Below are 22,721 nucleotides of genomic sequence, written 5' to 3'. Positions count from 1 at the left end.
GTGCCCAAATCTCCAAACCACAGACGCTCAAACACCACTGACAGGCACTGCTGCTGCTGCTGCTGCTGCGCCACCACAGAACCTCTCCAGGGACCGCAACGTTTTCACCTTTTTTTCATTGGATACGGTTTTTTTTCTCTTTTTTTTTTTTTTTTTTTTTTTTTTACAACGGTTTGATTTTTTTTTTTTTTTTTTTGCGCACGGTTTAAAGAAAGAAAAAAAAAATATCATGGAAGAAACTGTTTCTCAACTTTTGCGCTTTTCGGTAGAATAATGACCAACGCAAGGTGTAGACATGCTGTGCAGGTACGGACGGAGTTGGTCAGTGTGTGATATTTGATTGTCACAGACGCAGGTGTGCAAAGAATTGGAAGATTTCATGCATGCGATGGATTTTGGGACGCTGCGTAATTTTGGGAAGCCGTGAGAACTCAAAACTTTTGGGATATCCTCACATCCAACAAGGAAGCAGCCAATGTTGCACTCCGTATCCCTGCTTCTGCTGCTGCTGCTGCTTCTACCCCGTCATCCGTCCTCCTACTGGGATTCTTCACTCTCCTGCTCCTGCTACTTACTCCTGGAGCTGCGTGCGTAAAAAGACGCACAAGGATCAGGCGAACTCGCCAACCCCCCGTTTCCCGGGGCTCTTAATTCTGTGGAAGCAGGTGTATCTCAGCGCTGCAAGTCAACATGTCTCTGGTGCCTTCGAGGTTCATATACCTGTAAGTTTTACTCTGATTTCCCACACACACACACAAATACATGTCACACATTCTTACCAATAGAAGTCGCCAGAATCGTTATTTTTACGCATGCGGGTTATTTTTCATGTAATTACCTCATGTGTGATTCACCCCCCTCCTCCTATTCCAATCTGTCTCTCTCTTCTCTCCACTTTTAGGTGTTTACATTTACTGGTGCTCTATTTCCAGCTACAGGTAGGTTTACTCCCTCTCTGTTGCGTTTTTTCTGTCATTTGTGCATGTGCATGAATGAAATGAAATGATAGGAATGATGTCATTGGTTATTATAGCAGGAGGTGGAATTGGTAAACAGTGTAGAAATATTAAAATAATACATAAATGAAGATTAGTAAAACAGATGCAGCACTATTGTTAACAAATATCATATAACATCATCTAAACCAGGGTCGTCAAACACATTTTAGTTCAGGGGCCAAATACAGAGCAGTTTGATCTCAAGTGGGTCACAGATTTAATGCGAGAAAACGAGTAATTTCAACATCATTGTGCCCTATTTTGCACTTACATACAATACTAGATATGTAAGAAACTGACAATATCCCAGCAATAAGTGACAGATATCAGTCCCAACGGGATCTTCACTTTAAGTTTCCTAGATTTTGTGACCAATTTATATTTAATTAAGGGAAATATTGTCATAATTTGAGGAGAATTTAAGGATTTTGTAATGAGTCATTTAACACTAAAAATGACTGCAATCATGCAATAAAGGCATTAGGAGTGTTGAGTTTCATTTACACAATAATTCATGTCATCATATCTGTCATTTTTACCTTCTCTATGCGGGCCGAATTGGATGCTCCAAAGGGCCAGAATTGGCCCCCGGGCCACGACTTTGACACGTCATGTAATCATTTATTTGTGTTGCAATGTTTTATAATCAATAAGCTGAATGGAAAAAAAAAAAAAAAATGAAATTATGCAAAAAGAAAATCCAATAATAAAAAAAAATATTGCAACACTGGCACGTGCTATTAAAAGCATGCCCAAATGAAATGTTTTAATATTTGTATTATTATTATTATTTTTAAAGTTATTAATAAAGTGACCCAAAGCATGCGGCTATACTTTTTATCCTGCCCTCCTTTTTTTTTAGTGGACTGACTGATTCCCAAGTAGCAGTTTGACTGTTTTACTACAGAATAGTGTAGTAATGATTCAGTCCTCGGGGTTAGACGTGTTTCTCTTTGAACAGATGGCTCGTTTGGCGCTCACGCTTTTTATGAGACGCGTCTCACTTTGAACAGTAATGATTTGCAGGCACCGCTCGGCTAATTGACTGTGCGCTCCTTCCATCGTAAAGCCATCCTCTCACTTTTACAGCGCGACGTTTTTTTTTTCATCGCGCTGTTGTGTTTAAAATTGTTCCTTTTATCTTTATTAAATATTCCATAGCCTTTATTATTAAAAACGACATAGAACTGAGCCAGAATTGGAGTCAAATCGCACGTAAACCTATTGAATATGTATTATTTTGTTGCATTTTTACGCGAATTTAAACAAGTTTCACAATTATTAGAGCGTGTTGGTCTTACAAATAATAATGTGCATTTGTCTTCTTTGTGTGCATGTGAAAAACTAAAGATATAAATATAAATATATCTTGTAAAAATACATATATATATATTTGGTTTGGAGGTTTTATAATGAACAGATTCCATTACAAATGTTTACATTTTAAACAATCTAAATACATTTCACCCCATCTCTGTGTTTTTTTTAACCCACCAATGTGATAATGTTTAAAAATTCCAATCAACAACTTACACATACGTTTTTGTAGCAAGGTTTCAGAGAACCCTGATATGTAACTCCAAAAAAAAAACAAAAAAAAAAAAAAACAATATTACAGTAAACAAAATACTTGATGCAGTTGGCTTTCTTCCAGAAAAAAATAAATAAATAAAAAACAAAACAATTTTATATTATCACTGCAGCATACACATACTTTTTGTGTTTGAAATGTAGTGGGTGGAAGTATAAACCTATTTGCCCCACCCCTTTTTCTACATTACAGTAACAAATAATAAAATAATACATTTTCAGCTTCCTGTTTTTTTTTTTAATTTTTTTTGACTCATTCTATTGCACATATCTCATTTATCTATAGGTAGTCCAATAAGTGGCAAAACAGTATTCAGTATTATTTTACCCTGTGTCCCAAAAGATTATGACCTCCAACCAAGGATTATGAAGGTAACCCCCCACTCCCCCCCAAACCCTCCTCATCCAGTCATGCCACAAACTCCTATTCATTGTGTATTTAAATGCATCAATAACATTTCCAGCATTCTGAACCACTACTGACCAATCATCACTGCTTACTTTTTCAATTTTTCATCTTACTTATGTTGCACCACTTTAAAATGCATCTACTTTGATACACAAGTGGATTTAGGCACATATTATAATAGGGGTGTACATTGCCATGAATCTGACGATATGATATGATTCACGATTTGGATGTCACAATGCGGTATATACCGATACTACGAAAGACATCACGATATATTACAATATCAATAATTACAAATTTGACCTTTACAAGTACAAAATAGAATAAAATATACAATTTATTTCATTTTTTTTTTAAACTTGCGAGAACAAGTAAATGATAACTAACTGTAATTGAAGTACCAATATCAAAAACAAGCAGTATGTTTATACATATTTCATCAAAAAAACAGGATTAAAAAGATTGATTTGGACAATTTTTTTTAGATCGATACGATAATCGTGCAGTGAAATATTGTGATCGATCACATGATCGATATTTTTTCACACTCTGATTATAATAAAGAATTAGTTTCATCAAGGTAATTTTGTCTTCTTTTTTTAAAAAAAAAAAAAAAAAAAAAAAACATATGTAAAGGTTTTGTTTATTCAGCCAAGTTTCTTTCAACTGTCAACTGCCAGTTTTCCTCAGAGGTGATTGCTTTGTCAGTTGAAACATGTCAGGAGATAAACAAAAATCCAGAAAAACCTTGTTTGAATAAACAAAACCTTAACACATATTATAATAAAAAAGACAAAACGAACTTACTTGAATTAATTATTTATCATAATGTAAAGGTGTAAGAAAAAAAATCGATTTGGTAATGAAATTGCGATATTTCTCCACGCGATTATTGTATTGATCTAAAAAAATTATCCAAATGTTTTTTTAATAAAAAACGTATAAACATACCACTTGTTTTTTATATTGGTATGTGAATTATAATTATTTATCCTATACTTGTTTTTGCAAATTGTATATTTTATACTATTTTGTACTTGTAAAGCTCAAATTTGTAATTATTGATATTGTGATATATCGCGATGTCATTTGTATTGTTTAGTATTGGGATATATCGAATTGTGACATGTAAATCGTGAATCGTATCGTCAAGATCTATGGCAATGTACACCCCAATTAAATTATGTGTCTAAATCCCCTTTTTTTTAATCAAAGTAGATGTATTTTAAACTGGAGCAACATAAGTAAAATTAACTAGAACAACATTTTGGGCTCAGAAAAGGTCAAAGAAAGGAGAAGTAAGTAGTGATGATTGGTCAGTAGTGGCTCAGACTGCTATTATAATAAAGAGATAACAAGAAAAGCTGTTATGTTGTTAAATTATTAGGCGATCCCAGATCTAGATGAATGATAAACCAATCAAACGTGGCTAAAACTCTAAACAGATGTGCAATAAATGAGCTTTAATGTGACCCTAAGGAGTGGACGGTGACTAATATTTCTTGTTTTGACCTGTGATCTTGCGTGTTGACTGTGATTAGAGATGAAGAGCGTTATCAAAGGAAGCGCTTTGTGGCTCTCTAAGTGGTTTCATCCCTGTCATCAAATCTAAGTAGCAGGAACATCTCCTTATCTCCTCGTTAGATTGCTTTGACATGTTGTTGGCCAAGTATACAGCTTCACACATGCTCTTATGAATCCAATGTCTACTCGTCTCATTTTGGCGTGGTCGTTGGGTTCTCCTTAAAAACACCCAAAGAACAATTAATAGATTTAATCTAACCGTCCATCCTTTGGTGCCATGCACGGACGAGGCGTATCTAAGATGGATGCGACAAACTCGGCTTCTTCCTCGTGCCAGACTTTTGATGTTTCAACCATATCCGTTTTCATGCTGTGTCTTTGAAGAGGCTAGACGGCGTGATAAAGACTTGCTGTCGCGAGCGTTCACCTCAGCCATGTGCTTAGGCTTGCCTTTTTCTCCACATGCCCAGAAAAAACGCCTTCATGTTTGTTTGTGGATGGCAGATCTCATGGGATAAATCCCTCAGCGGCCCAGTCGAGTTTCCCTTTGTTTTGGGTTATTTCTTTGTCAGCAGATGATGCTGTTGTTTGTGTTTTAGACACTTTGTGCATCTTTCTGTTTGATGGTTTTGGCTTTGGGAACCCAACTTGGTTTTTAATAAATTGGCAACAATTTAAAGGACTGTTTATCAGCCACTTGGATTTGGCACAGGACGGAAACACGTAGAAAGAAAAACAACTTGAGGTTGTTGATGCTTATTGCACACAAATAAGAATCTGAGTTTCAAAAACTTTATTACTAACAATGAAGAGCTCTAATTGATCAAATTTCAGACTGGACAATGTTATAAATAAAAAAGAGGAAGAAAAAGGTTATTTTATACACAAACGTTCCTTTATTATAAACCATCATCTGAATTAAAATGAAATAAAGTAAAAGGAAAATATTTATTTTACTGATTTTAACAACAATTCTTTACATTTAATAACTTAAACCAAGGATTGTCAAACTCTTTTTTAGTTCAGGGGCCAAATATGGACCAGTTGGACCTCAAGTGGGCCGCAGATTTAAGGTGGGAAAAATAATAATTTTAACATCAATTGTGGAATAGTTTTTAATATCAGTCCCTGTAGGATCTTCATTTCAAATATTCTTCATTTTGTAACCATTTTTTGTGTAGTTTAGAAGAATTCTGTGCAATTGTTTGTGAGACATTGCAAAATTTGTGGAAAAATTGAGAGTTCTTTCCACAATTTGCAATTAAAAATGACTGCATTCATGTGATATAAACACAAGTAAACTGCAAGCCACTAGAAATATTGTAGAGATTCATTAAATTGGTGAATTTGAGATATCTACAACTGTACAATATTTGGTAATTTACACAATAATTCATGTTTTTGTGATCATTCTTCTGCGGGCCAAATATGGATGCTCTAAAGGGCTGGATTTGGCCCCCGGGCCTTGAGTTTGACACATGTGACTTGAAGAATAAAAGTTAGTTGTATCAGTAGGAAAAACCCAAAAAGTACTTGCCTTCTATAAAGTTAAGAATTCCCACCCTTGAGTTTAGTAAATAGCTCCAAACAAGCGTCTTACATAAGAGCTGCTGAACAGCTACAATCATTCTAGTAAACATGTTACAAAGAAATCAATTCCCTTCTTAAAGTGCACACAGAACCTTTTCTAAAAGTTCACATTTTTGCCTATTAAAAAAGGCGAGTGCTGTGTCCCTGTAGACATGACATCACAGTCACACGCCCTCTTTTTCTTAACATTTCTGGTAAAAACAAGCCTCACTTTAGGCTGGGTTTCATGAAGCTGTATCAGCAGCTTTAAAACTTCTGGAGTTGAGATTATTTGACAAAGTGTATGGCACATGTATCAAACTCAAGGCCCGGGGGCCAAATCTGGTCCTTCAGAGCATCTGATTCGGCCCTCAGGAGAAAGTGAAAATGACAGAGAAAGCATGAATCATTGTGTAAGTTATCAAATAATTCAGTTGTAAATTGTCATTGAAATAACTCTAAATTTTTCCAACATTCTGCAATTTTTCGCAAATTATTCCACAAAATCTCCCCAAATTAAATACAAATTGGTCAAAAAATAAATATATCACAGGACATTTAAGTATCTGTCACTTATTGCTTAGATATTGTCAATGCCTTCCATACTTTATGTCTAATTTATAACTGGAAGTACAAACTTGGGCCATACCTGTCAAATATCCCGTTTTTGGCCGAGAAACTCCCGTATTTCACCCCTCTTTCCAGCCATTTTCCCGTATTAGTACTTTCCCGTAAATATCCCATATTTTAATGTAATAATAATTAAAAGATGTCTTACTAAACTGTACGGTGTCACTAGAGTCGTGAGAACTTCCACCTGAAATGGCCTGAGTGACAGTTCTCATGAGATTAGATTAGATTAGATTAGATTAGATTAGATTAGTGCTGACATCAGCAACAAACCCAGAAACAACTCAGAACAGAGATGATGAATGAAGACGTTCTGGCAAAAAAAACAAAGAACTGGTGTAAATATGTTGTAAAATGTGACACAGAGTTTATCTTCATAAAGACCATCAGGATGTGACACAGTTACACGTTCTGTTAGATTAATAACTGATATTTTAACGTCTACCACAGCGGAAGGAACGACGTAAGTCACCATGAAAAATCAGCCAATCACAAGCTCCACAAATATACACTGTTTTATAAAGTGTTAAATAATGTAAAGTCTGAAATAAATGTGTCTAATAAGTCATTAGTGAATACCAGAGACCACATGAGTGAGTATGAGAAATTATCAGAAAATATATAATGAAAATAAAATGTTAATGTCTAACTTAAAGAAAAACAATGTGAAATTAACTATAAATATGTAACGTGTTGACTTGTTTATAAACTGTAAGTATATTAAATAAACACATGTGCTTCATATACACATTTATGTTTTTATTTAGGCTGTTTTATAATTTAGGGATTAGGGCTGGACAATATATCGAGATTCAAGATGTATCGAGTTTTCTATTTTGGCGATTTAGAAAACTATAATATTTCATACATCATATGAAACAAAATACTAGTTTTAGTAGTCGCTGCTTTTACTTCTCAGAACAACATGTAAAGCTTAGTAATTTTACATCAGCAAATTTAACCCAGAATTGTCTTTTTGGTCAGACTTTATTTGATAAAATAATCTAAATTTATATCGTATATCATTATTTTGAGAAAATATATTGAGATATGAGTTTTGGTCCATATCACCAGCCCTAGTAGGAATGTTCACAGCATTTCATTGTTTATAAAGGTCGACCTACCAGATTATAATCACATAATTGTATTTAGTAAGTGGTTGATAAGTGGGTATTTTAGATTTCTTGTACATCTATCTTAAAATATAACAGATACTGGAGCTTGGTTGAGTGGGCCGGACGGCGCCAGAAAATTTCCCTTATTTTGAAATCCAAAACTTGACAGGTATGACTTGGGCACATTAATGTTGAAATTATTCATTTTTCTGATGAAAACCTGTGGCCTACTTGTGATCAAACTGGTTCGTATTTGTTTTACACCCCTGGTGTATGGCTTCATAGATCAATAAATCCAAGATCAGTTGCTTAAAAAAACCGCTCGATAGTTTATTTTGATCTCCACTGTAAAAACTCTTTATTGACATTGTCGAAAAGGTTTTGTCCATTGCATTGTGGGAGGCTGAGGATGCAGAGAAGTGTTTTAACTCCATTCTGATAATACAGTGAATACACACGGGAGCACACACAACAAAAATGGTGTCAAGCGACTCACTGTCCTTCTTGTCTGGTGAAGAAACACAAGAAATCAGTGTAAGAATGAAGGAAAAACACTTCTCTGGATTTGGGTCCAGCACTCCGCATCCCATAATGCAATGCACAAAAGTTTTCCGACAATGTCAATAAACCAAGCGTTTACAGTGGAGATGAAAACAAAGTTTCAATCGCCAATTTCCACCATATACATCTTTTTTTCAACCAAATGATCTTTGATTTATTGATCTATGAGGCCTATGCTCTGCCTTTATTGGATTAAACAATTGAAAAGGAGAGTTGACGAGACCCATTTCCTCCACCGGGATTACAGATGACACTGAGATGGAACTACAGAAACAACAATGTAGTAACAACCGAAAATCTACTATAGAAAGATAAGATGGATTGTTTGAACCCATATAGAATTAAGAAATTGCCCAGCACAACTTTCAAACAATATCCAACTTGTCAAATAAAAAGCATTTGGTTGATTAGTTCTCTTTGAAGAGAAGAATGTTGTCACTGTACAAAGACCTGTTAAAATACCTTTGAAAGTTGTTCATACATCCATTGCACAGCCTCATACCAAACTAGCTTTGATGTGTGGGTTTTCCCAAAAGCCACCTCCCAGTTTACTGTTGGCTTCTCAAAAGTCCACATTTCTACTCATTACACGGCCATTTGCTAGAAAGCCAGCTTCTGCTCCCCTGCAGTGCCACATACCTCTTTAGTTGTCTGAGAGCAAACTACAGCAACAGGTTGATGCCCGGCTAATGCTCCTCGTATTTACAGCAAACATTTGGGAACAACCGGAGTTTGTAGACGCCCCAGCAGAACTGTGGTCAGACTTCTAAAGGTTGTTAATTTCCCCCTGTGATTTAAAAGATTTGTTTCCTTTGGAGGGCACAATATCCCCGTCATGTTCACTACATGCTGTTAATTTGCCGAAGTTGGAATAACAAGGAACTTGGGGTATGTAATGTGTATATAATTAGCCAGCTGAGAACAGCCACATAAAAAGCCATTACTGTGCAATTACCACTGCATACAGCTGGGAAATGGGATCTTAGCGTGAGCGGAGATTCCAGGACTTCTCAAAGTATACCTTTGCTCTCACTCCTCCACATGTCGGGTCACAGTTGGGTTTCTAAGATGCCCAGAGGTTTTTTTTCTTATGTGACCCCTCGAAGGAGAGTTCAGTGCTGTTTGATTAAACTTCACCTCACAGGACAAAGTCGGAGTTTTCTGGTGTCGCTCCAGCTAGCCGTCGTTCTGCTATTCTACGTTTCTTCATTTTTGGAGCCGGTTTGGCCCGCAGGCAGATATTTGTTTGATGATAGTGTAACAGGTCTGGATGCTTCAGGTGTATAATTGCTAGTGGCTTGAGGAAATGGTGTACAGGTTTCTCAATGTGGCCTCCAGGGCAAGTATAGACCGTGTCCTAAATACGCAGCACAACCAGATCACTTTAGAGGCTTTTGCACTTGTTTTGTGGGTTTTTTACTCAAACACTGACTTCATTAACAGATCTTATAACATAGTTTGCAGCTTGTAAAGGCAGTGCATATAAAATACATCAGTTAAAAGCAAGGAAATTACACTAGAATAAACTAGAATACCTCAGCTGCAACTTCCAGGTTCATCTTCCACTTTTAAGACCCTGAAGCCAGATTGTTCCACCATTGCACTAAAAGCAGTGGTGCATTACTTTCAACACCTGTGCATGGCTTTCTCTGTCTGTTTCACCGTCTCCGTCCTTTCTCTCTTTCACCATCCTATCTCGTTTGTGCAGGAATCCCAGCAGAGCTCCCCAGATTTCAAGTTTTACATCGAGAACCACACAAGGAACCCCGATGACCTGAGCCGGAAGCAAGTTCGCATCTACCAGCTCTACAGCAGGACAACCGGGAAACACGTCCAGATCCTGGGAAAGAAAGTCAACGCCAATGGAGATGATGGGGGCAAGTATGGTACGGGAGAACTCCTGTGCATCTCACCCAACATTTAGAATAGTCTTTTATTAGCGGAGGATTGTGTGGTGCTTCTTCAAAGTCTTGATGCTCATTCTTCAAAGTACTTAGATTGTTTCAAGAAAGTGCTTTTGGCAGGTATTGATGGACAGTTTGGAAAATTGTGAACCTTTTGGGTGGATATTTTCAACAATGATTTGCTATGTGATGAGTCATTGTTTATCTATAGTGTCACATAATGTGGAGCCCCCAATTACCTCCTATATATCTCGAGAATTCACCTCAAAGATTTAACACTTGATGTCCAATTCACCAGATCTAAAGTTCAAAACAATATTAATTAATGTCTGTTGATCCATCTTCAATACAAACTGGTTTTATGAGGCATACTGTATGTCCAGCTGATATTAAACATAAAGTGAGGTACACCCAGAGGTGGCAAAAATACTAGTCTTCAGTACTCAAGTAAAAGTATAGATACTTGAATAAAAAATTACTCTGGTAAAAGTAAAAGTATTGAAGTTGCTCCCTTATTTGAGTAAAAGTAAAAAAGGACGTGCTACTAAATGTACTTAAGTAAAAAAGTAAAAAGTAAAACAACTGACCCTTCAATAAAAAGACAGGGTTTTTAAACCAACAAATTCCAGATCTTTTATTTTGTGTAGAATACTGGTACATGGAAAGAAGTTCAATCTGTTACCTTTAAACACCTGGTGAATTTATCACCCATAATAAGGAAAAAAAAAAAATGCGAATGCTCAATTAAACCCAAAGCAGCTTTGAGTTTAACATTATTTAAAATTTGAAAATGTTAACCATAAAACTAATGGACCTGCCTTGGAGAAAAAAGCTCAAACTACCAAAATAAATGCAAAGAACGCACCGGTTTGTCTTTTTGTGTCGTGACGTCATCTTCAAGGATCTTAAAAGTAAAGAGCTCATTTTTAAAATGTAAGGAGTAGAAAGTACAGATATTTGTTAAAAAAAGTAAGGAAGAAAATTAAAAAGTCGTGTAAAAATTAAGTGCAGTACAGTATGCCACCCATGTAGACTCTTTGGGCAACATGTAGTTAGATTCACTACAGTTAAAGCCTCAGTTACTTATAATTAACAATAATAACATAAATATACATTGTCGCTACTTTTCAACCATTTAAATGTCTTCAGTCTGAGCCTTATATGCATTTGACAAAACCCAACAAGGGTTCATTCTGCAATTTTCTGCCGCCTTATTTGTTGGGCCACGACTTCCTGAATATGGGCACAGCTTCCTGTGTGATCAATAGATAAAATACAAATAAATACATTGTTTTTGCAAGTCTTAATACTTTGGATTTCAACACGGACTTCAATGCTCAACACCAACTTGCATATTGGCTGTACACTGTTTACTGTTATAAACCTATTAAAGCTCGCATTTTTTTAAAAGAGTATCACAAACCTTTAAGTTTTCAGAAGAACTGCAGTCTTTGGTGGTTTCCTAGTTGCTAACTGACCTTGTGCCCACACCCATCTTTACTGTAGTACGATGATGACAAGATTAGTAAGAATTTGTAATATATTTTATTTGCAAGTGTAATAGGTTAGAAATAAAATAAAGTAAGCTAGAAGCCATCCAAGGAGGAAAAATCAAAAAACATAATAAGAAAATACACATGCTTTATGCTTTACCCACTTGGTCTGAAGGTAATTTGCCACATTGAAAACCTTCTGTCTGGACGTTTTGTTTTTTTTTTTTTTTTTTACAATTGAAGATCAAAACAAACATGACAAATAGGTAAAGTGACGGTCAGTAAATCGTTCTTTGATGTTGTGCCGCTAACACACTGCAGATCGCCCTGTGCTGCGCTACCCTGCAGATATTTTGCTCATAACAGCTGACTCACGCCTCTGAAATTGCCGGTCTGAGAGTCCCAGATGCGCCGAGGCGAAGGTTCCTCGCTGCTTGTTAGAGCTTGAGTGGAAGCAGATCCAATTTTCTTACCCAACGCTAACCCCCCACCCCCACCCCTTGCCCCTCCTTCCCATCCAGCTGCAGTACCTGGCACCTGTGAACTCCTTTGCACTCACCACTAATGCAAGAACCTTTAATTCACTTCCAGTCACTGCAAAAAAGGCCAGGAACTACCTCCCAAAAATAGATGGCAGCTAAATGAGAGGGTTTGACCATTCTTCTTATGCATTAGCGTAGCATATTCATTAGTTTAAGGAGACAGGATCAATCTTTTTTTCCAGGATACTCCATTGCAGGCGAGGCCCACTCTCCTCTGACTGAGGGTGACTGCCAAAGCTTTTAACCTGATAACAAACGGGAATTGAAGCCGCAGTGTTCAGCTTTTGGACGGATGGTGTCTGGCTTAGTTTGATAAATGACCGTGAACCAAATCATTCAAAAAGCACTGATGCACAAAAACACACTGTCGCTCAAAGAGAGATAAAATGAGGCTTTCATTTAGTCTTTGTGTTGGTGTCTTAGGGCAGGGGTGCACACTACTTGTAACCCTATTACAATTATTCAATAACTATTCAATATTTGTATGATATTAAAGCAAGGCAACTGTATTTGTATAGCGCGTTTCATGCACAAGGCAATTTAATGTGCTTTACATGATTAAAAAGGGCAACAGAAAACATTCAACAGTTTTAAGATAAATAAGAACATTAAATCAGCTGTAAAAACATTTAAAATCAACAGTAAAAACATTAAATAATCTTTCTCTCAGTCATACGCAGTAGAGAAAAAGAAACGCCTTCAAATTGTTTTAATGAGCTGACTTCAGCTCTGCTGCAGTTTGTTCCACTTTTATATATAATATTGAAACAGTAACACTTAAAAACTGAGTTTCATTAAAATATATTAATATATGAAAAAAATACAATGAAGAAAAATATTTTGAAAATGCAAAGCACCAAACACAGCTGCTCACTTCATCAAAGATCCACAATAAAAAGCACATTTAGTGCTACCAGTCAGTAGCACACAGTGTTTCAGTGTTTGTAGCTCATTTTGTTCTTTAGAAGAACTTTAATTGTTTCCACACACGTAGGTTGTCTGAAGATGCTGATAATAAATGTATCTGGCCGGGTCAGTGTGGAGCGTCTGTGGGCTGGAGGAGGTTCTTCTTCTACTGATTATTAGAGGTTATAAATGAACAGATTGGTGCGCTAGCGCCCCCTCAGATTGAGGTCAAAAGATTAATTGATAGGTTTCATTTTTAGTAAAAGTGACTGTTTCATTTAGAATCAGAATCAGAACATTTATTTATTCATTCATTCATTCATTTATTTATTTATTTATGCCGTGATGGATCCTCCATCAGAGGCAGTACCAAGACAATGAAAATAAATTTGGTGATATTTTTTTGTGTATGTTACAAGTGATTTAAGACATGGGTCAAAACAGACCTGTAGTCATAAGAGATGCTAACAGAAAGCTAACACAAGAGGAAGGTCGCGTTTTAATGGATTCATTTATTAAAGGCTCAGTAAGTGTGATTAATTGAGAATGTAATTGTCATTGAATTTGAGGGGGAAAAATAACAATTTTAATTATAATTGTAAAAATGCTGCTCACCATAATCGTAACTAAGTTGTAACTGAACATGGATAATTAAAGATGTAATTGTAATTTGAAAATGTAGTTGACCCCAACCTTTCCCTTACCCAACAACCCCACACCTCGCAATAAAATACAAAATGTATTTCCGTAGATTTATGTCCAAAAACTGTAATTTTGTGAATATCCAGTCATCACTGTACTGTGTCTTTAAGGAGAACTCTTGCACTTAAACAAATCGAGTTGACATGTCTGATCATAAAACATGTATGTAATCTTCCAGTACATGTACTTATAGATCTATATTTATCTACAGTACCTCCCAGTCCAATCCAAAATCCTTTTACAGTTTTAGACTTTAGACTTTAAAACCCTGTCAAAAGATTATCGGCACCCTGTTCATACATTAAGATCTCCAGTAATGTAGATTATGTGGATTATGGTTTTCAAGTGCTTACACTGTAAATAAAAAGCACCACATTCCCTCCTTTGTTAAGTAAATGCTGCTATTTAGTGGTTTTGATGACAGCAAGATTTGGATTTCACTGGAAATATGATGCAAGGATGTGAGTGAGTTTGCCAAGGCCTTCAGATGTCTGCCCGACTCTTCGTTCTTTAAAAGATCAGACCATCAGTGGTTTACCAACGGAGACTCCAGGTTGGGTTTCTAATGGGGTCGCAGATAAAGGAGGAGTTTGAGCAGGGTTGGACTGGCCATCCGTCGACCGAAGTGAGCCGGTCAAAAATGGTCCAAAAGTGGCAAGAAAAGAGTGTATATAGAGCAACTAAAATGGGCCAAAAGCAGTCAAGAGTGGCCAAAAAATAGGCAAAGAAAGAGGAACCAGGTGGTATGTAATGGCAAAGGTTAGCTTTAATGGGCAAAATGTGCAAAACAATAGTAAAAAAGGGAAAAAATGTGGGACAAAAAGCGGCAATGTAGGGAAAAAAGGAAACAAGTGGTATTTATTGGGCGAAAGTGAACTTGTTTGGATTAAAAGTGGCCAAAAAAAATAAAAAAAATGAAGAAAGGACAAAAGAACTGGCAAAAATGGACAAAAAATGCGGAAAAAAATATATTGGCAGAAGGAAGCTAAAGTCTGAAAAAAGTGTCAGAACTTTTTAAAAAGGGACAAAGTAAGTTGCAAAATGACCAAAGGAAATAAAAAGGGGCTCAAAGGTTTCACCCTTTTAAGGTTTTCTGGGGTAAAATAATTAAAATTAAGACATAAAACGCCACATGTTGAGCATAACAGCCTCTACCATAGGGTCACTGATGATATAGTGATAAATAGTGATAATATAGTGATGATATAGTGATAATGTAGTGATAAAATAATGATAATATAGTGATAATATAGTGATAAAATAGTGATAAAATAATGATGATATAGTGATAAAATAGTAATAAAATAGTGATAAAATAGTGATAATATAGTGATAAAATAGTGATGATGTAGTGCTAAAATAGTGATAATATAGTGATGATATAGTGATAAAATAGTGATGATATAGTGATGATATTGTGATAAAATAATGATAAAATAGTGATAAAATAGTGATCAAATAATGATAATATAGTGATGATATAGTGATAATATAGTGATAAAATAGTGATAAAATAGTGATGAAATAATGATTATATAGTGATTATATAGTGATGATATAGTGATGATATCGTGATGACATAGTGATAATATAGTGATGATATTGTGATAATGTAGTGATAATACAGTGATAAAATAGTGATAAAATAATGATGATATAGTGATAAAATAGTGATGAAATAGTGATAAAATAATGATAATATAGTGATAAAATAGTGATAAAATAGTGATAAAATAGTGATAATATAATGAACTGGTCTGGACACAAAATGCCAGGGCTGAGTTTTTGTCCCAGTCCACCCTGAGGACGCCTTAGTTTTACTTTAAAAGCAGGTAAATCTTGTATATTTGTGTGTTCCCAACACTAGGACTCCAAAAATGTCCCGACAATAATGAGGCTGTTTCTGAAGTGGTGCTTTTAAGACCCCAACAAAGAAGGGGTAACAGAAATCTCTCAGAACAAGAGTGGGCGTTTCTCCCACTTCTTTCACCTGTGAGACAGAACAGTGAACACCTACTCCCCACTTTTCTCCCAAGGCTGGTTTTGAGTGTGTGTGTGTGTGTGTGTGTGTGTGTGTGTGTTTTTTTTTACTTCTGCCCCAGAGGCCTTCCCATTCCCCCCGTCTATTCTTCCTCTGCTCCCTTGAGCGCTACTGAATGGCCCTGTGTGTTAAACAAATGGATCATCTTAACTTTTTGATTGAGTGAGCACAGACTAAAGGGAACTTGAAACCTAATCCTGAGGGGCACATAACTGCTCCACAAATGTTTGGCAGATCTCTTTGCTGTTGGAAGAGGCGAGCAGAGACAAAGGTGACCTCACAGGGGTTAACATTTGGGACGCGGGGCGGGAGGGAGGGCCTGGGGGGGGATACAAAAACCGATGAGAGCTGCAGGGATACTTGTCTCCAGTTGGTGCTTTGATTCAGACATAAAGTTTATTTCTTTGTGCATTCTTTGAATAACTCTTTCATGATTGTTTTGCAACATTTTCAGGTTGTATAATCTATATACTCTGATGACCAGAACAAACAGCATTTCACCAGTGCTGACCCATAGTTTCTAAAACTCCTAACTGCCAATTACAGTTTTCAGTTACAATTACAATTACCCATGTTCAATTTCATTTCAATTACAATTACAGTGACCAGCATCTTTTCCATTTCAAATTAAGTTCCAATTATTTTTTTACCCTCTAAATGTAATTTACAATTAATCACAATAAACGTTAACCTTTCTCTTATGTTAGCTTTTTGTTAGCATCTCTAATGATAACAGGTTGTAAATTAGCTGCAAATAAAACAAAATAAATATCTATCATCTAATTTATTGCTTATCTATTGGTTTCCTTGTTATGCTTCCTAATCAATGAAAATATGGGTTTTTAATAGTTTTGGTGTGGGCGTCTGAGCTGTTTTTGTGTCAGTATACCCTTAGATTACATTTGTTTTTAATGGTAAAATGTGTGAAAGATTAATATGAAACATATTTTAATAATTGTAAACTATTGCATCTTTGGACCTTTTGATCCAGCACACTGCCTCAAAAAGGGAAGTGTGTGTTTTTTGATTGTGCTGAATAATTGTAAACTACATATGTGTCGAACTGTACAAAGAAATATAACATGGTTCCCCACTTTTTGCGTTAAATAACATGTGACATTTTCTATAGAATTTTCATGGTAATTCAATTATTCAATTATCTGAACTCAATTACAATTTAAATATGATTACGACAGACAGCAACAGGTTTGATAAAATTACAACTACAATTAAAAATACACCATAATTGTATATCAATTACGCAATTACAAATATAATTGACCTCAACCCTTTTAACTGTACATAAAGAGTTTTGGTCCTAAATGAAAGCTGGGAACGCTGAGTATGAAAAGCATATTTATTACAATGCATTTGAACATTTTAGACGCACACAAGCGTAACTGAGTGAACTTTTTTTTTGTCTTCCAGCTCTGCTTGTTGTCGAGACGGAAACCTTCGGGAGTCACATTCGCATCAAGGGAAAGGAGAGCGAGTATTACATTTGTATGAACGACAAGGGGAAAATAGTAGGAAGGGTGAGTATCTTTTGGTTTCCATTTGGAAATAAACCATAACCGAACACCACACTTCTTCAAAATGAGAAATTGAGTGTCCACACTGAGGTCCATAAAGTCACCATGGTTACAGAGTCCTTTAAAGCTGGGGTTCTCAACCTTGGGGTCACGAGAGACTGGAAGGGGTTCGCCAGAAAGCTTTAGGAAAATAAGAATATTTTTTAACGATTACATTTTTCTACAACAACTTATTTTCAACACTTTTTTTTTTTACCACATTTTTGCTCCTTTTAATGTATTTTTGCTACATTACTCCCATTTCTGCCACTTCTCCATCATAGTTCAATGCCTTTTCTGCACATTTTCGGACTTTTTCGGCACCTACAAACCGTTTCCATCACTTTTCCCACTTAATGTTGCATATGTTGACCAATTATTATCACTGTTATCCTCTTTTCACCATATTTCATGCTTATTTTTACCAATTTAACCACATTTACGATTTGCACCCCCATGCTTTGCCAGTTTAAACTAATTTTTATTATTTCTAAACCAATATTGACACTTTGAACCCTTTTTACCCTTTTTCTGTCCATTTTGGGCCACTCTAATTTCCAATTTTTAACCAAATTTAGTGGTTTTTAAAACCCATTTCACCACCTTTTTCCACCATTTTGGTCGATTTCAACCCATTTTATTTCTGATTAAAATACAATTTACACCTTTAAGTTGACTATATACTATGGCACACATAATAATAAACTTCCTGGATAACAGTGGATATTATTCAGATAAATAAATAAATGTGGTTATCACAGATTCATAGAACAATGGACCATCATTTTACTGACTTTATGGACGGACCCCAAAAATCTCTCCCCTTTATTCCCCCTTATAGATGGTCCTGTCTCCACATGTCTGTTCTTCAATGTTCATGTCTGTGTTCAACCACCTTCATGTACAGTGGGGGTCACTGGAACCTTTATTTTGGGGGTTGTGGGCAGAAAAGGTTGAGAATCACTACTTTAAATCACTCCTAAATCATGTCATTAAATATCTTACAGAGGGTGGATGTCCCAACACTTTTGGCACCTTTGAATATGAACTTTCTAATTCAGGCTGTATCTAATGTAAGCTCCGATGTGCTTTCTCCTGCTGTTTTTGTACACCCCAACAAAACCCCTTTGATAACTCACAGCCATTCTTCCATTACGTAATGGCCCTACTCCTTTGACACTCGATCAGTCAATTACAGACTGCAATCACCACAATGCATTGAGAGACTAATGGTCACTTAGGAGGAATGCCATTGCAATTATATCACTTAGTCACACCAGGTGGTCACAAACGTGGGACGACTGCACGGAAATCATCGAAAATGGAGGGTTAGTCAATATATTTAAACGCTCCGTCTTCTGCAGAGGCACATGAGAGAGTTTTTTAGCCTTAACGACTCATTCTGCCGACTTTGGTGGGGCTGCTGTTAGTCACACACGGTTTCCTTCTCTCATTATGGTCATCTGTCACAAACCGCCTTTTGGAGCTTTGGTTACAGGGGCCTCATTTGTTTGAAATTGTCCCTTGACACCCACCCACTCCAAGATTGTTTTCATTAGTCAATAAATTTACGTTTCAATCTGTGCTGACGTGTGCGTTCTAGCCTCTTTCTTTTTTTTTTTTTTTTTTTTTAATACACCAAAACAGTTTGTACCGAACAAGAAGAGATGAGGGGCATGAGTTTCTCAAACATCTCATGGGTTTTTCGTACCCACACCTGTTTACATATTAAAACACAAAATGATGACACTTAACAATCCTGGTGGAAACTCATCTTAAAGAGATTATCTGCAAGAAGTAATGTAGAACATTAAGGGGTTTATTCTCTCGTCTGGACTTCAGCACTTTTTAGCGCGCCTGCAGTTACGCGCTTCTCTCCTACGTGTATTCTCCGGTCCAGGTTCCTGACACGCCCACTGCGCGTAAGTAGAGCAAAACCGCGTAGTGTGTGAATGAAGGCGGGTTGAAGGAAAGGAGGCGGTGATGTCATTTTTTTGGGCTGTCTAGAAATCACGGAACATGGAGTTTTCCCAATGCTTGTAAATGTCATTGAAATCTGTGAAAATGATAAAGTTCACTTTTAATTTGAAACACCTTCATTGATAAACAATGTAACAGGTTGATTTGATCAGCTTATTCATCAGATTACTCATCAGATTGTTGGGAATAGAAAAGATCGTAAATCCATCATAAACACAAATAACCGACTGTTGCAGTATATTTTATCACCACAAGTTCAGCGACTTCATCCGTTCAATAATCTGCAATTTTGTAGACAAAGCCCTCATAGTGAGACCATGCTAATGCATGACGTGAGTCTTAGTAGTAAAAGCAGGTCAAGCTTCTTTTGTTAATCATTGATTCCATGTCGTCTCCATTCCAGCCTGATGGGAGGAAGCAAGAGTGCGTCTTCATCGAGGAATTCCTGGAGAACAACTACACAGCGCTGGTGTCGGCCAAGTACAAGGGATGGTACCTGGGCTTCAACCGGAAAGGGCGGCCGAAGAAAGGCTCGCGGACCACGCAGAGGCAACAGGAAGTCCACTTCATGAAGCGGCCGCCCAAGGGCCGGGTGAACCCACTGGAGGAGTTTCGTTTCACCACGGTGAATAAGCGGACACGAAGGGCTCGACGATTAAAAGCCAAAAACAAGAGGAACTGACAAGGCTGATGTTCTCAAACTGTAACTGAAGATCTCAAGCTTCCGAAATCATGTCTTCTGTAAAAGAACGACAGATGCAAAAGGGCAAAGATGGTTTATTTTTGTATTTCAGGATGACTGAATATGTCCTAATTCTTGGATTCCTCCTGGCTGATGTCATTGTTCTCAGCTGCGGTGTCTATCGTGTTATTTATACTGGATAAACTCAAGGACCTCAGAGAGAGAGAGAGAATTCCATGTCTTGGTCGACCTCAGCTCTCTTTGACTTGAAAGCTGAAGGCACGTTCGACAATGGGAGCTGACGCAATGTTATAAAAATCAGCCAACTAGAGGTTTATTGGAATTACCTGTCAGGTTTTTGTTTGTGTTGCCCCTGACAACGCGGATCCCCATACCTTCCACTGGAATTAGACACCGTGGAGACGAAGCGGAGAGAAGTGGCGGTGGCAGGTGACGCTGTGCTGCCGGGGTAACTGTGTAGCTTTGAGTGCAATATTTTACAGGTATCTCTCATTTCCCCCCCCCCCCCCCACACACTACCCATACCACCCCCTCCCTCCACACATCTCTCAACCTCAGCTTCACTCTTGGCTCCAGGAATGCGCCGTACGCTCCGAAGACTTGGTGGGATTTCGTTGACATATCCATGAAGCCTGTGATTCAGCGACATGCTTCGACTAGCACGCCACCTGACACGGCTTTAGCCTCGTTTTTTTAATCTCTAGAAAAAACAATGCAAACAGAAATCTGTCGATGTGGGATTGATAATAATTTCGTTCTGTCTTCCAACTTCCAACACTTTTTTTGAGGAAAAATGGTAACCTTGTTCGGTCCAGGCTTTCTTGTCGCCTTCTTCCTGGTTGTTCCAAGTAAAAGGATGCAATCTGGGACCTGGTGTTGACTTCTTCTACCTCCTTGTTCTTATATCTTCACCTCGCTGGACTGTTCGTATATTGTTAATCGAGACTTTTCAGTTCACGACTCCAAGCTTGTACCAAGCTCAGTTCTGTGTGTGTTCCACTTTTTGTTTCACTCACCAGAAGATAGTTTTGGATAGAAATTACATTAGGAACACTACATCAACGGTGTTCATGTCCAGTCCTCGGAAGCCCCCGTCCTGTGTGTTTTAGATCTACCAGTACTCTACCTGAATCTAATGACGTGTCATCATGCAGCTCTGATAAGTAGCTTCCATTTGCAATCAGCTGTGGTGGAGCATCTCAAACATGCAGCCTCTTTCCAGGGGTAGACTTGGGTAACCCTGCCCTACACCAGTGATTCCCAAACAGGCTTACAGGGCCAAATATAAGGGGGTACGTTTAATCAAATGAGATGGATTTCAAAATAATTGGTTACTGGTTCCTTTTTAGGATTTTCACGGTTTTTTTGGACAAACTAACATCACTATTCCAGCAAGATTATTTTTCTCTTCTTTTTCAATAATATGTTAAGGTTTAATTTATTAGAGGGATGACTGTTCCTTAGGAAATCCCCTTTGATCTCTCGACATGTTTTGACTGCATGTCAACTGCCAGTCTTCATCAGAGGCGTCTGCTGATCGCTTTGATGTTTCCTTTGAAGTTTTTGCTTAGTGATTTCAGCAAGATTATTTTCTTTTTGAATAATATGCAGTTGATAATTGAAACATGTCAGGAGATCAAAGTGGATTTCCTAAGGAACAGTTGTCTGAATAAATGAAACCTATCTGGTCTTTTTTATTTTATTAAATCAGAGTTAATTTATGCTGTAGTGGCCATTTAATCACACTTCTGACAGTAGAAGACACACATTAGTTCTATTTTACAAGGGAAACAGTATTTACTTTCTCTTGAATTCATCTTTTTTTTTTTAAATTACACTTAATATTTTGAGTTTGTTCATTAAACTTTAAATATTTGAGAAACAGAAAAAAGCTTATATATAAATGAAACACATTAAATTATTAAGGTACTTCTAAAATGTAAAGGGGGTACACAGGATAACAATAGGTTGGGTGCAAACCTGGTAAATGTGAATTAAAACATTTGAACCAATTAATATGGTATGGTTTATGGTAAAAAAAAAAAAAAAAAAAGAAGAAGAAAAAGAGGGAAATCAAATATGAATTTAGGATGAGAATATTTATCATTTGGTTCAAGCTGTATCTGTTTGGGGATGTTCCGGCCCTTGGTCGTACATAGTTGAAGAACTCTCCTCCTAATCCCTTTATAAATACATTTTCAACCCTTACAATGCTTCCTGGTACATGTTTCGGACCAGAAAACAAGACTTCTGTCACCAGCCGACGTCGAACTCCAGCCTCTTCTCACCAGTAGTGTGTATTTACCTGTATTTTCTGCTACAGGTTTTTGTATGAGATGCTACTAACAACATGACACATTTATGATTTTTTTTTTTTCAAACAAATGTAAGCAAAAATAATTTTATGACTATTATTAAGATATTTATTGCCTCTTTTTGTAAATAAAATGTGATGAGTTTTATTTGACCTCTGTTAATAA

The 22,721-nt window shown here is 36.7% G+C and overlaps 1 protein-coding gene across 4 annotated transcripts; it reads left to right on the top strand.

Moving 5' to 3' along the window:
• The first annotated feature begins 298 nt into the window (after positions 1–298).
• Positions 299–22,294, top strand: fgf24 (fibroblast growth factor 24). Of its 4 annotated transcripts, none has more exons than XM_028459534.1 (5): positions 555–722; positions 902–938; positions 10,108–10,276; positions 17,416–17,522; positions 19,942–22,294. In XM_028459534.1, the coding sequence occupies exons 1-5, from the start codon at positions 691–693 to the stop codon at positions 20,218–20,220; spliced, it is 624 nt and encodes a 207-aa protein (XP_028315335.1). In that variant the 5' UTR covers positions 555–690; the 3' UTR covers positions 20,221–22,294. The 4 variants fall into 4 exon arrangements, with proteins under 4 accessions (XP_028315333.1, XP_028315332.1, XP_028315335.1 ...); XM_028459533.1 differs by having other exon boundaries at positions 10,108–10,285; XM_028459532.1 differs by lacking the exon at positions 902–938 and having other exon boundaries at positions 299–722.
• The last annotated feature ends 427 nt before the right edge of the window (positions 22,295–22,721 follow it).

This window comes from Gouania willdenowi, chromosome 10, assembly GCF_900634775.1.
Source record: "Gouania willdenowi chromosome 10, fGouWil2.1, whole genome shotgun sequence".
Lineage (NCBI taxonomy): Eukaryota > Metazoa > Chordata > Actinopteri > Blenniiformes > Gobiesocidae > Gouania > Gouania willdenowi.
This window is presented reverse-complemented; position numbering and strand designations above follow the sequence as displayed.